This window comes from Ursus americanus, chromosome 24, assembly GCF_024610735.1.
Source record: "Ursus americanus isolate L20-20 chromosome 24, mUrsAme1.1.p, whole genome shotgun sequence".
Lineage (NCBI taxonomy): Eukaryota > Metazoa > Chordata > Mammalia > Carnivora > Ursidae > Ursus > Ursus americanus.
Genome location: NC_142150.1, coordinates 32,368,277 through 32,383,003, shown reverse-complemented (window position 1 = coordinate 32,383,003; position 14,727 = coordinate 32,368,277). Strand labels below are relative to the sequence as shown.

Genomic DNA, 14,727 nt, shown 5'->3' with positions numbered 1-14,727 from the left:
CACGAAGACAAAATAAGCAGTTCTATCTACTCTTTGAAGAATGACCAAAAAAGTTCATAATAACTAATGGGGAAAAGCATAAAAATATGTTTATAACTTGGATTAGTATGGTTTTCTGTGCTCAAATCAAGAACTAGAATCTGTTTTCATCTTTAACCATCCCATACAGTTTCATCCCAACCTGTGAAAACATCCAACATCCCATTTAACAAAGCTCCCTGATCATGTCTAACCAAACACAATATCATCTCCCATTTCCCATCTCCCCACAAATGTCCTGAAGTGCAAAAGCATAAGCATTGACCCGAGGAACAGAAATAATCTTAAAGACAGAATGCATAGGGGTGCCTGGGTGGCTCAGTCCTTAAGCATCTGCCTTCGGCTCAGGTCACTATAGATTCCCAGCGTCCTGGGATCAAGGCCCACATCAGGCTCCCTGCTCAGCAAGGAGCCTGCTTCTCCCTCTCCAACTCCCCCCTGCTCGTGTTCCTTCTCTCACTGTCTCTCACTGTCTCTCGCTGTCAAATAAATAAATAAAATCTTAAAAAATAAAAAGACAGGATGCATACTGCAGCTACAGAAAGTTGCCATACTGATAGAATAATGAACATTAAAATTTAGAAACCACTCTTTTGGCCTTAGTAATTTGCTCTTAGTATTAGCCAAATTGCTTTCTCATTAATTTGGGTGAAAGTAAATTTTCAAAGGTAGCTTGTTTTTCACATTTTAAATTTAAAAACTCCTGATTCTAAATTCCCATGTGATATAAGCCAAGAAAAATAAGGCTACAACGTGATACTAATTTTATTTTTACTTATAATAGGACACATATCTGTGCCTTTCATTCATCCTCCAGAATTTACTGATTAGATTGATTCTTACCTCAAAAGGCAATTTATTCTACTTTTTGATGACTTTGGTTTTTTTTTTTTATAAAACTTTTTATTATGTTATGTTATGACTTTGTATAAAATAAAAAGAAATATCTCTAGAGAATCCATTGAATTGACTAAATCTATTGTTAGAATTTACTACCTTTTTCTTGCTTTATAATTAAGTGTGTTCAGTGTAGGTGACACATTCTTACTCTACCTTTGGTTAAATTTTTACACCAGCATTTTTCCATAGCATTTTTCATCTCTGAATTTCTCAAGGTGTATATTAAAGGATTTAACATAGGAGTGATAACCGTATAAACCAGAGTTATGGATTTATCAATGGGTAAGTTAGAAACAGGTCTAACATACATGAAAATGCAGGGAACAAAAAAGAGGACAACCACGGTGGTGTGGGAACTGCAAGTAGACAGGGCTTTGCGCCTCCCTTCCGGACTGTGACTTTTAAGGGAATTTAGAATGACTCCATAGGAGATGAGTAGAAGGATAAAGATGACCATACAGATTGCCCCACCATTGGCAACCACAGTGAGGCCTATTAAGTAGGTGTCAGTGCAGGCAAGTTCTAATAATGGGTACATGTCACAGATGAAGTGATCAATGACATTGGGGCCACAAAATGGGAGGCTGTACACAAAGAGAAGCTGAACCATAGAGTGCACAAGACCTCCAATCCAGGCTGCTACCAAGAGCAGGATGCAAACCTGTTGATTCATGACAGTCAAGTAGTGCAGTGGCCTACAGATGGCCACATAACGATCATAGGCCATCACCACTAGAAGGAAGACCTCAGAACCCCCAAAGAAGTGTTCTAGAAAGAGCTGGCCCATGCAAGCTGGGAAGGAAATTGTCTTTCTGTCACAGAGTAAGTCTATAATCAATTTGGGTGAAATGACAGTGGAATAAACAGCATCCATAAGTGACAGATAGGCAAGGAAGAAGTACATGGGGGAGTCCAGAGAGCGGCTGCCAAAAACAGTCATCACAATGAGTAGGTTGCCCACCATTGTCATAATGTAGATGAGTAAAATCATGACAGATAATGCTTTTTGCCCCTCAGGATCCTGGGTAAGGCCGAGGAGGACAAATTCTGTCACATTATTATTATTTCCCATGTACTCTTTCTGTAAGGCCTGTTTCAGGGACAAGAGCTCAGGAGAACAGGACCTGTAATGAAATCATGAACACAACCATAAATATATCCATTGTTAAGAGCACATCATCATCATTATGTCTTTTTCTACAGCGGTTTACATGCAATAAACATTTAGTGATATCTTTTGAGTTCTTTTTCCAAAAAGCCAATTACACTTTCCCTATTTCTCTTCAGATGATTTTCTTGGCCTACAAGTAAGTTCTTTCTCTAAGTCTTAGTGGATCATCTATAGAAAAGAACAATCAAAAGCCCAAATCCAGTCACAGATTTATTATAGCCTTATTTAAACTATGTGGTGGCGATAAACTCTCCACAAATCAGCATAAAGTCAGTCCTTTGAGGTGGTAGTATTTGCAGTGAGTAAGTACCTTTACAATGTGATTTATCTAGCACCAAAAATAGCATCTCTTCTGGGACAATTCACTTAATACTATGATACTCTACTATTAGGTGTTCAGACTAGACTTTGACATAACGACTAGACTGAACTGTATCAAACAACTACAAAATTATTTAGCACATCATTCCCTTTCATAATGACTTCATCTGATTCTCTATCAGCTTTTTAAGGAGTTGGGAGTTCTCTCCCTTTAATTTTTGCCTACCCCACAACTCTCAACATACATACACTATCTAGATTTTCAGCAAATATATTTGAACTGAACTGACTTGCAATTTTCACAAATTGTTACATTAGCACCTGGTATTTTTTTTTCAAAACTCTTGGGGTAAGCAAGGAAGTGAGAGAGGAAAAATAGATCCTGAAAAGAGAGGTAGGGGACAATGGGACATGGTTTTATTTATAATGTTTCTTAGGTACTAAGAGCACTCAAAACTAGAAATTCAGGGGTGCCTGGGTGGCTTGGTCAGTTAAGCATCTGACTTTGGCTCTGGTCATGATCTCAGGGTTCTGGGATAGAGCCCAGCCTGGAGCCCCCCCTGGAGCCCCACCTTGGGTTCTGTGCTCAGTGGGGAGTCTGCTTCTCCCTCTCCCTCTGCCCCTCCCTCCGCCCATGTATTCTCACTCTCTCTCTCTCTCTCTCATAAGTAAATAGATAAATTCTTAAGGAAAAAAATAGAACTTCAGAGCCCAGTTTGCAAAAAGCAGCACACTCAGGGGAAAAGTCCAAGCCCAGGGTAAGAAGGCATGAGTTTGAGTCATCTTCTAAATATAATTACAAGACTGTCTCAGTCTGCTCATTGGAAAATAAAGTGAATTAGGTGATCTCAGAATCCTTTCCAGTCCAACTATCTGTAATACTGTTCATGCAGCCCCACCTCTTCTGTTCTATGACATTTATTTTTTATTATGTTCAATTAGCCAACATATAGTATATCATTAGTTTCTGATGTAGTGTTCAATGATTCATTTGCTGCATATAACACCCAGTGCTCAGCACAACATGTGCCCTCCTTAATACCCATCAACCTGCTGACATTTTTTTTCCTTTTTCATATTTTTATAATTAAATAAAAATTTCCAAGTTTATCACTGTTACTTGAAAAACGCTGCTCTGGAAAATGGGATTTGATCATTGCAAAGACCAAATAATGACTACGAGTTTCTTATTCAATGTACCTGTTTAGGACCCAAAACATCCTTGTAGAGAGAGCATAGCACAGTGGTGAATAATGTGGACTCTGGAGCTGCACTGCCTGTGTTGGAATCCCACCTCCACCACTTACCATCTAAGTGACCTTGGGCAACTTAACCTCTCTGGGTCTCAGTTTCATGATTTTTAGAATGGGGATAACAATAATTTCTACCTCCTAAGGTTGCTGTTTTATAACAAATAAATCACCTAGAACATGCCTGGAACCTGGTAAAATCTCAGTTAACTATAATATTATTAATGTTCTTCAATGTTTCACTATTAAATTGCACCAAAACAAATCATCTGGATCTTTGTCAGTTTAACAGGAATTATAGACATAGTCCCAGATAAAAAAGAATATTGCACCTATAACGCATGAACACCTTTTTGTGCATAGGATAAGGTTGTATGCCTTAGGAATTGCCTATTTTATTACATATGAGTAGTAATATTTATCTATGATGAAATGTATCTTGTCTAGATGCAAGCATAAATCTAGAGAAGAAAGGTAGAAGATTAAAGAAAAGAAGTATCAAATTAGGAAGAAAAAATTCTATTTAAGAAATGAATATCCACAGGTAAAAAGAATATTGTGTGATAATTAAGTGATCTTAGTATTCTTTGAAAAATCTTATTCAGAAAGATCTCCTTTAGTGAGAGACTGTTATAAGCCAAATTCCCTGAGTCTTCCAGGGGTCACTCAGGAGGCATTTGGGGAAATCCTAACAATTAAACACAGAGTACTTCCCAGGAAAGAAAAGAAAAGAAAGAAAAAGAAAAGAAAGAAAGAAAGAAAGAAAGAAAGAAAGAAAGAAAGAAAGAAAGAAAGAAAGAAAAGAAAGAGAAGAAAGAGAAAAAAGAGAGACAGAGAGAGAAAGAAAGAAGAAAGAAAGAACAAAAGAAAGAAAGAAAGAAAGAAAGAAAGAAAGAAAGAAAGAAAGAAAGAAAAAGAAGAAAGAAAGAAAGAAAGAAAGAAAGAAAAGAAAGAAAAAAGAGAGACAGAGAGAAAGAAAGAAAGAAGAAAGAGAAAGAAAGAAAGAAAGAAAGAAAGAAAGAAAGAAAGAAAGAAGAAAGAAAGAAAAAGAAAGAAAGAGAGAAAAAAAGAAAGAAAGAGAGAAAAAGAGAAAGAAGAAAAATTCAAAAAGAATAAAATCACTGATTCCTCAGAGACCCTACATCTGATCATAAGGACAAAATTAAAAGAGAAAAGAATTGTACAGCTACAGATACACCCAAACTTTTGGGTTACTCAGTGCTCAGGAAAATTACAGAATTACTAAACCTCAAATATAGACAAGTTGATTCCATTCCCATGGTTTTGGCAGGGGACGGGGGCAGGATATGTGAGAAGAAAATTGAGCTTTCCTTAGTAGCCAGGTATGATGAATAGTTCTCATGTCTCATTCACACGACTACTGCATTTGGTTTAGGAGTTCTATCACTATTGAAGCTCTCCATTGACAGAGCCACACCAGTTGAAGAACCTAGGGATATAAGGCAGTCTATATCCAGTTATTGTTGTTCATCCTTACTTTCTTCAAGAAATGGTGTTCTCTAATTAATCTTCAATGTTGAATTTCACCAGGATAAATCTCCTATTAACCAGTTAAATTATTCACATGTAGAAACTAGGTGTATAAGCTATTCTCCACAGTTTATGTCATCAAAGATTTGATACTATAAAAACTGATAGTGTTACAAGGCTTCAATAACTGAAACCACTAGGTTAACATGGCTCTATTTTGAAAATATAATTTACATGGTTTTTTACAGATATGTTTTTAAAAGGATAAATTAAAATCTCATAGTAATAAAAATACTATAGTACTTTATAATTACAGCTTTATGTCTAAGTGGCCAAAATTTACTTCCCTGAGCATGAGTTTCTTCACAAATATATACAAACCTGGTTTAGGTGATAATTTTAAGATCCATACATAACAGCCCACATCAAGCTTCCAGCAGAAGAGACATTTATTCCTTTATATTCTAACATACTTGATATGATATGCGATTTTTAAATTCTCTAACAGTAATTATAAATATTGACATATTATGTAAAATATAATAGCCCATGAACTAAGGTTGTTTATAAATCCATTAGTTCATTTTAAACCAAAATAAAGTCTGCTTGAGGTTCTCTCCCTCTGCCTCTGACCCTCCCCCGACTTGTGTGCTCTTTCTCTCTCTCTTTTTTTCTCATCCTCTCTCAAAACAAATAAATAATATCTTTTTTAAAAATGTATTACCTGTTCCTCTTTGTTATTTGGCAAAATGGACAATAAACATCCGTCAGGGTATAATACTAAAACCAAATACATTTTATATACAGTGGCTAATTTCAGTTTTGCTAGCTTAATTCAGAATTCCTCAAACAAAAATATATGGTATTTAAGAGATTAGCGATTTTAAAGTAAATCACATGACATTTCATTGAGTATCCCTTGGTTGTTGTAATGACTTACTTCTTGGGTCTTTTCTTTGGTCTTTAAAATCCGTGCTTCCTTCACTGTGGATAACTGTAGATACTTCACATATCTATGTGCGATGATAGAACATATAATAATGCATGGTTGATCAGTACACCCAGAAATAGTTCCAAGTGGTTACACTTTCCACATTTCCATGCAGGCTTCCCATCATCTCAGTCTTTCAGATGAGTGTAGAACTATCTACGTGGATGCCTAGAATATAAACACACTTAAATACAACAAATATTTACTATGCAAAGACAGTCGAACATTCTCACTTGCAGGGAAAAATTCTTCAGAGAGAGAAAAAGCTGCTATGTTTGAAAACTATGCAAAAATTGGCCTAATTAGTAGAATTTAACTTAGCCAAGCCCTTATTTGCCAATGCAAAAACACTCGATTTTTTTTTAAATAACTTTGAATTAGTTACTTGAATGAATCTCTTATTAGGCAATTATGGTGAGGCAACTGAAAAGTATTTTATTCATACATCTGGACATTAATATGTCTCTGTGCCTAACAAAACAAATTTGGAATTTGCTTTCTAGAAGATCAATGACTGAGCAATCTCTCAGGTAGTAAGAGAACTCTTTACCTGTTCAGTCATTCAAAACATATCCCTAAGGCTGCTTCTGTAATGAAAATCATGTTTTTACCTTGTCCCAGCTTCATCCCAGAGAACTGGACCCTTTCATATGTTTGCACAAGCAAAGAGGGATATCTATGCACAGGAAAATACATCAAGGAAACATCTAGGGGATGAAGAGAAACTCCAGTCTAGGCAGATATTTGAGTTGTCAGAAATCTCTTGGGCCATTGTATCAGGAAAATAATCCTTCCATTTATATGTGCAGACACAGCCTATGGATTTCTACATGACTACCGTTTCAATGAAAGAGAATATCAGGCCATTACACATTCGCTTATTAGGATATTTGGAACAAATCCAAATAAAGTAAATTCTTCTGGACAGTTTTCTTCCCAGAACAATCCCTAGAGAAAAAAAGAGTATGTTTTTGCTAAGAAAGAGTAGCAGACAGCCAAATATGTGAAAAGCCTCTAATTTGAACAGAAAAAAAAAAGGTTAAACAAATAATAAATTGTGAGTTTCATATAGCAAAACATTTAAATAAGCAAATCACATTTAAACCCAAGTGAAAGGAGAACCAGTCTTAGGTTCACTTATCCAACATGTCCTCAGCCAAGGAAGGCCTATCTCTAGCTGTTAGCATCTCTACTCGAGAGGCCCTGAGGTTCAGAGGCAGAAGGCCTAAGGATGAGGGAAGTTACTGAGGTTGAAGCTGCAATTCATAAAAAAATAGGTAGTCACAGTTCTGTAGTTCCGTGTGGGAGTGGATGCTGTTGATCAAGATCTGAATCTATGTCAACTGACACCATAATCATTTTCAGTTCATTAATTCAATCCCTTAATTTCAGTCCAGTGCCAACTGAGTAACTGTTTCTACAAGAAACATATTATTTACCAACAAGAGCCTGCCTCTGCATCAAGTCTCTGAGGGTTTCCACTCTTATTTGTTTTCCCATGGCTTACGATGAGATCCAAGGGCATCTTCATCTCCACATATATTTAGTTGTGAATTGTATTTTCTAGGTCATAAGGATCATAGATAAAGAGTCATTAAATACCTGTATGAATCAGGTGAAGATCTTCCTTACATGCTAAGCCACAGCAAAAGTTGCTGGTTTTCAGCTTACCTAAATTTATGTATAACTTTATACTTATGTTAAAAATAAAGCTTTAAAAACAGCTAAGCTTTTAACTTAAGAAGTTACAAAGAGGACAAAATTAAAGTCAAAGTAAAAAAAAAAGAATGTAATGAAGGAAAGATCAAAAATCAGTACAATAGAAAACATAAAATAAACAAAACAGCCAAAAGTTGATACTTTTTTTTTTTTAAGATTTTATTTATTTAACAGAGATAGAGACAGCCAGCGAGAGAGTGAACACAAGCAGGGGGAGTGGGAGAGGACGAAGCAGGCTCATAGCGGAGGAGCCTGACGTGGGGCTCGATCCCATAACGCCGGGATCATGCCCTGAGCGGAAGGCAGACGCTTAACCGCTGTGCCACCCAGGCGCTCCAAAAGTTGATACTTTTATACTACAATGATAAATTTCTAGCATGTGATCAAGAGAAAATTACCAATATCAGAAAATAAAAAGCAGATAAAATCATACATATGCTTCAGATTTTAAAAGGGTAATAAATGGTTCTTACGTAAAACATCATTGTAATAAATTTGATATCTTAGATAAAATGGGCAAAAAAAAGGAAAAACACAACCATCTGAAAAAGACTCAAAAATAAATTGAAAAGTTAAATAGTCTTATATCTTTCCAAGAAATGGACTGTCCTATTTATGTAAACAGCATGATTATGTTCTGGAAAACCCTAAGGAATCTACACAGATTACCAGAAATAATAAGTGTGTTTAGTGAGTTTTTAGGATAAATATTTGGGATAAATAAAATATTAAATTACATTTTTACATATCCATTACAATTGAAAAATTGCAAAAAGTTAAACACCTTTCACATTAGTATCTGAAAACAAAAATACTTAGGAAAAGATAAACAACATCCCTCCACTAAAATTTACAAATATTAGCAAAACAAAATTTTCTAAACACTCCAATAAAGTAATACCTTGTGTTCAGGAACTAGAAAATCCAATATTGTTAAGATGTTATGCACTCCAAAATGATCTATAGATTCAATGCAGTCTACGTGAAACTCCCAGCATGCCCTTTCAGAGATGTGAACAGTTGTATTTCCCAGAAATAGATACAATAGCTTCCATTCCACATGCTCTCCTGCAAGGTGACTTTGCCATCAAGTGTGGACTTCCCCACCAAGCGCCATCACCTAATTTCCACCACCTCAAATCAGGGCAGGTTATGCACCTGCTTTGACCAGTAGAAAATGGTGAAAGTGACACGATGCTGATTTTGGAGTTAGCCTGTCAGTGGCCTGACTCCTTCCACTTTCTACCACTGAGATCCCCGAGCACCATATAAAAAGTCTGACTATCCTGCTTGTGGTATTGCGTCAAACTGGAGAGGGAGAGGGACATTGTGAGTTACCATTTCCAAGACACTCTGAACATGAAGAAAGCTGTGCTGGATCCTGCAGACCCCTCAGTTATCAGTTGAATACCACAGAGTGACTTCAGCCCATGCCACATAAAGCCAGAAAAAATAGCCAGCCAACCTCTGCCGGAATTGTGGAGCCATAAAATTTTGCGGTAAATTAAAATGGCTGTTGTTTTATGTCAGAAAATTTTGGAGTCCTATGCCATGTAGCAAAAGATAATCAGAACAAAAAGTCGAGCCTGGAAGTATGGTGCTTCCATAACAAAACGTAAAGCATGTGCCATTGGCCTTGGCACCAGAAGTAGATGGAAGCTGGAAGGGCGTCAAGACTTCTGTGAGTAAAATCTGAAAAGACAGGAGGAACTGTGCTTGGAGATTGAAGAAAAAGTGATTCGTGCTACCAAGTGCTGCAAAAGTTTGGCTATCCCTCACCTATAGGAGTGTGGAAAGTGGGAAATGTCCCTGAACGAGCAGGTGGATTTGCTGAGACTTCCACGTAGAATACTGAAGTGCCAGCTGTTTCCGCAGCAGCATAGGATATGTTGAAGAACGGATAAAGAGAGGTGAGTTAAAAGAGTAACTGTTAAGTTCTCAAGCAGAATTCAGGATAAACATGAAGGGAGCCAAGAACTACTGGGTTCAAGTACAAAACTGGCCTCATCCCCAGCCTCTCCAAAAAAACAAAAAGCTCTCAAAGAAAGAAATGGCACCAAAACAAATATCTCAAAGTTGTAGATATAAGACCCTAAGTGAACACTTCAGAAAGATTTAAGGTATGTCTCATAAAGTCTCTTAACTAGGAAAAAAATATGTCTAAGACTTAAGGGTGTTATCTCACTGCACACAGACTTCTTCCTCTCCAAACCCGAGAGGGGCTAATCTCAAAATATTTGTGGGTATGGCCCTTGTATAAACTTTAATGAAAACATATAGAAATTTTTAAGAGAATTGCACAAAAAGAAGCACATGGCCTCCCCTTGTAAACCAATTCCCTTGGTTATGTTGTCCACCCCCAAATTATATGTAAGCATATGGAAGAAATAGTATGTCTCTAGTTCATAGACTTCCTTTTTCAATTCATAAAATTTATTTATTTATTTATTTATTTATTTATTTATTTATTTATGTTTTCCCAGCTTTAATAAGATGCAATTGATATATAACATTGTATAAGTTTAAGGTGTACAACATGATGGTCTGATATATGCATATATTGCAAAATAATTACCACAATAAGCTTTGTTAACACATACATCACCTTACAATTAGAATTTTTATCTGGAATGAGAACATTTAAAATTCACTCTCTTAGCAACTATTTCTATAATACATTATTGTTAACTACTGTACCCTGCTGTATGTTAGCTCCCCAGAACTTACTCAGCTTATAACTAGTACCCTTTGACTAACATCTCCCCATTTCCCCCACCCTCCAAGTCCCAGAAACCACAATTCTCTTGGCTTCTGTAAGTTGAATTTTTAAATTCCGTGCATAAATGAGATCATAGAGTATTTGTCTTTCTCTGTCTGACATATTTCACTTCAAGAGATAACAAAGAGAGAGAGATACTTCAAAGTCGCTGGTGTTGCAGTTGGTAGGATTGTCTTCTTTTTTTATAGCTGAATAATATTCTCTTGTATTCTTTTATGTATACATTTTCCTTTTCCATTCATCCATCAGTGAATGCTTAGCTTGTTCCAATATTGGCTATTGTGAATAATACTGCCATGAACATGGGAGTGCAGTTATCTCCTTAAAATTCTGATTTCATATTCTTGGATATAGTCACAGAAGAGGCATTTCTGGATCATATGGTAGTTTTATTTCACTTTATTGAGGAATCTCCTGCCATTTTCAATAGTGGCTGAAAAAATTTACATACCCAACAATGATGAACTAGGGCTCCCTTCTATCTATCATCCTCTCCAGCATATTATCTCTTAGTTGTTTGTAACATCCATCCTAACATGTATGAGGAGATATCTCAATATGGTTTTGATTTACATTTCCCTGATGATTAGTAATGTTGAGCACCCTTCCATGTTCCTCTTGGCCATTTATATGTCTTCTTTGAAAAATATCTATTCAGACCCATCGACAATTTTTTAACCAGTTTCTTGTTTTGATTTACTTTTTCCTATTTAGTTGTATAAGTCCCTCCTACATTTGGGATATTAACTCCTTATAAAATATATGACTTGCAAATATTTTCTCCCATTCCATAGATTGCCTTTCCATTTCATGCAGAAGCAGTCTGGATTTAGAACATGAGATCCTGAACTTCAAACTCATGTCAGGATGGGATGAGATCTTAACTGGCCTAATCCTTTCTGTGTCCTCCCTCTGGGAGCCCTGAACTGCCATTTTACAAGTCTGACATACTCACTGGAGAGACAGGCTACATGGAGAAGGAGGAGGCAGAAAATTCCAGTCTTCTAGACATCCCTGCCAAGGCACAATTCCCATGAGTAAAGTCATCTTAAACTCTCCCTAAAACCCCTAATCAGTTGAATACCAGAAAGGAACCTGAGTCCATGCCACATAGGACAGAAAAATTGTTCAGTCAAGTCCTCAACAAATTCATATGCAGTCAGATACAGACCTATGTATGACAAGAGCCCTGTGTGTAGAGAGATACAGGCCTGTGTGTGATCATATCAAATACATATACACACACATACGTATGTATGGGTAGTCAGATACTCACCCTTGTGTTGTCAGAGACAGACCTCTGTGTGTCCACATATAGACACGTATATGAAATGGGATACAGACCTACAGATCATTGAAAATGTACCTGCATGTGGTTATACAGAGCTACATGAGGTCAGATACAGATCTCTGTGGTTTGATACCTACTTGTGTATTGTCAAATGTAGGCCTATGAACATTTGCATACAAACAAACACCATGCCTTTGAGGATTCTGATGTAATTCATGCCAGCAAAAGACACTGAGCCCTTTCTAATCAGCTCATTGAAAATGTGAACAAACTGAGGGTTATGGAAGGGGACATCAGTTGGGGGGTACAGTAACTGGGTGACGAGCATTAAGGAGGGCACATGATGTGATGAGCATTGGGTGTTATATGCAACTAATAGATACATCTGAAACTAATGATGTACTACATGTTGACTAATTGAACTTAAATTTTTAAAAAATAAAATGTGAATCAAATGTAAATAAGACAAGCTGCTTTTTAATTAAGAAAACCGAAAAGTTTATGTACACTCTATGGAGATGATTACAAATTTTTATTGAGACATTGATCAAACCTTCACAATAGGTGTCTCATTCTGGATGGGAAAACAAGATATGAAAACATGACATCTTCCTCAAAATCAATGCAGAGGGTCATGAAATTCTACATAGAGTTTTATGGGAAGGTTTCAAACTTCACAAAATAATCCTAAAGTTTATCAGGAAAAATAAATATTTAGAAATTGCAAGAGACTTGAAAAGGCTGAGTAATTAAGGGAGATTTTTCTTACAAGGTATAATACACCATAAAATCCTTGACTACTGACACAGAATGTTAGTGGTAGGGAAATGCACCAAAGGAAATGGAGGAGGAGCAGGAGGAGGAGGCAGCATCAGAGGAGGCGGGGAAAGGGGCCCTAAATCAGACATACTAATTGTACAAAATTTGACATATTAAATAGAAACATTTAAAATTATTACTGAAATTAATAACTTTAGGAGATTATTTTTCTTGTTAGAGGAAAACAGGCTTAGATATGTCCTCATCACAAACAAAAATAAATCCTAGATCATTTAAAAAGAAAACTTTTGGGGGAGTTATTTTTTAAAAAGATATTAAAATTTATAAATTCACTGAAGGACAGTAAATAACATTTTCCAAGTGATGTGCTAGAAGAAATAAAAAAGTAAAAGAATATCAAAAGATAACGTCTTTACATAAAAACACTCATAATTAGGGGCACCTGGGTGTCTCAGCTGGTATGCATCTGCCTTCGGCTCAGGTCATGATCCCAGGGTCCTGGGATCAAGCCCCACATCCAGGCTCCCTGCTCCACGGGAAGCCCGCTTCTCCCTCTCACACTCCTCTTGCTTGTGTTCCCTCTCTCGCTGTCTCTCTCTGTCAAATAAATAAATAAAATCTTAAAAAAAAAACCACTCATAACAAAACAACATAGTGTAGAAAATACCAAAGAAGACTAAATATTTGTTGCAAATATATATATTTAATGAAGAAAAGACAAAATTCTCATTCCAATGGTTCAAGAATTTGAGAATGCAAGTAACTGACAAACTTCATAGAATGGATTCTATGTCCCAGACATTGGGCAAATACAGAGTACAAAGACAATTAAGCAATGTTCCCAGACTTATAGACTTATAGGCCAATGAACATAGACAATTAACCAGGATTTTTATCTCACCACTTGAATTATACAAATCTGGAAATTAACTAAATGTCTGTCTAAGTCCATTTGGGCTGCTTTAACAGAATACCACAGACTGGCTTCAACATCATTTATTTCTCATAGTTCTGGAGTCTGGGGAAGGCCAAGATCAAGACACTTGCAGATTTCACGTCTGGTGAGAGCCTACTTCCTAGTTCATGGATTACTGTCTTTTTTCTATTTCTTCCCATGGCAGAAAAGGCAAGTGAGGTCTGTGATGTCTCTTTTTATTTATTTTTTAAAAGATTTTATTTATTTATTTGACAGAGAGAAAGAGAGAACAAACAGCGAGAGCAGCCGGCAGAAGGAGAAGCAGGTCCCTGGCTGAGCAGGGATTGTGACCTGAGCCAAAGGCGGATTCCTAACCCACTGAGCCACCCAGGTGTCCCTGTGGTATCTCTTTTTTTTTTTTAAGACTTTATTTATTCATGAGAGGCAGAGAGAGAGAGAGAGGCAGAGAAGCAGGCTCCTGGCAGAGCAGGGAGCCCCATGAGGGACTCGATTCCAGGGCCCTGGGATCAGGACCTGAGCCAAAGGCAGACACTTAACAGACTGAGCCACCCAGGTGTCCCTGTGGTATCTCTTTTTAAAGAGACACTAGTCCCATTCATGAGAGTTCTACCTTCATGACCTAATCACCTCCCAAACACCCCACCTCCAATTATATCACTTCTGATAAAATCAAATGTTTACTATCATTTAAAGAATAGTCTCATGTTTGGGAAGACTTTGAGATGAAATAAGGTATCTCCATGTAATAATAACTGGGATAAAAATTGGGATATATAGTTTATCATACACTGTGACTTACCAGTGAAAAGGTTCCATTCCCCATAGCCAGGGCACCTCATGAATCCAGACTAAATAAATAAGGGAGACAGAACCATGAGTTTCTTTGATCACATTCTTCCAACACTATTAAAGGTGAATAATATTTTCTTTCAAGCCTCATTCAGAGAGGGAAGCTTGTGAAAGAGGTCTCTGTTAAATAAATCAATATATATTATGGCCTCTTTATTGCCTAATAATCTGCATTCCATTAAGAGCAGGGGTAAGAATGGCATGCCATA

The 14,727-nt window shown here is 36.7% G+C and overlaps 1 protein-coding gene across 1 annotated transcript; it reads right to left on the bottom strand.

Moving 5' to 3' along the window:
- Positions 1-1,029: 1,029 nt before the first annotated feature.
- On the bottom strand, positions 1,030-2,200 carry LOC123785170 (olfactory receptor 4A5-like). The gene has a single exon (XM_045786883.2). The coding sequence runs from the start codon at positions 2,009-2,011 to the stop codon at positions 1,064-1,066; it is 948 nt and encodes a 315-aa protein (XP_045642839.1). The 5' UTR covers positions 2,012-2,200; the 3' UTR covers positions 1,030-1,063.
- Positions 2,201-14,727: the final 12,527 nt, after the last annotated feature.

Excerpts from the sequence above, each read along its gene's own strand:
- LOC123785170 (XM_045786883.2), bottom strand. The coding sequence starts at position 2,011 with ATGGGAAATAATAATAATGTGACAGAATTTGTCCTCCTCGGCCTTACC.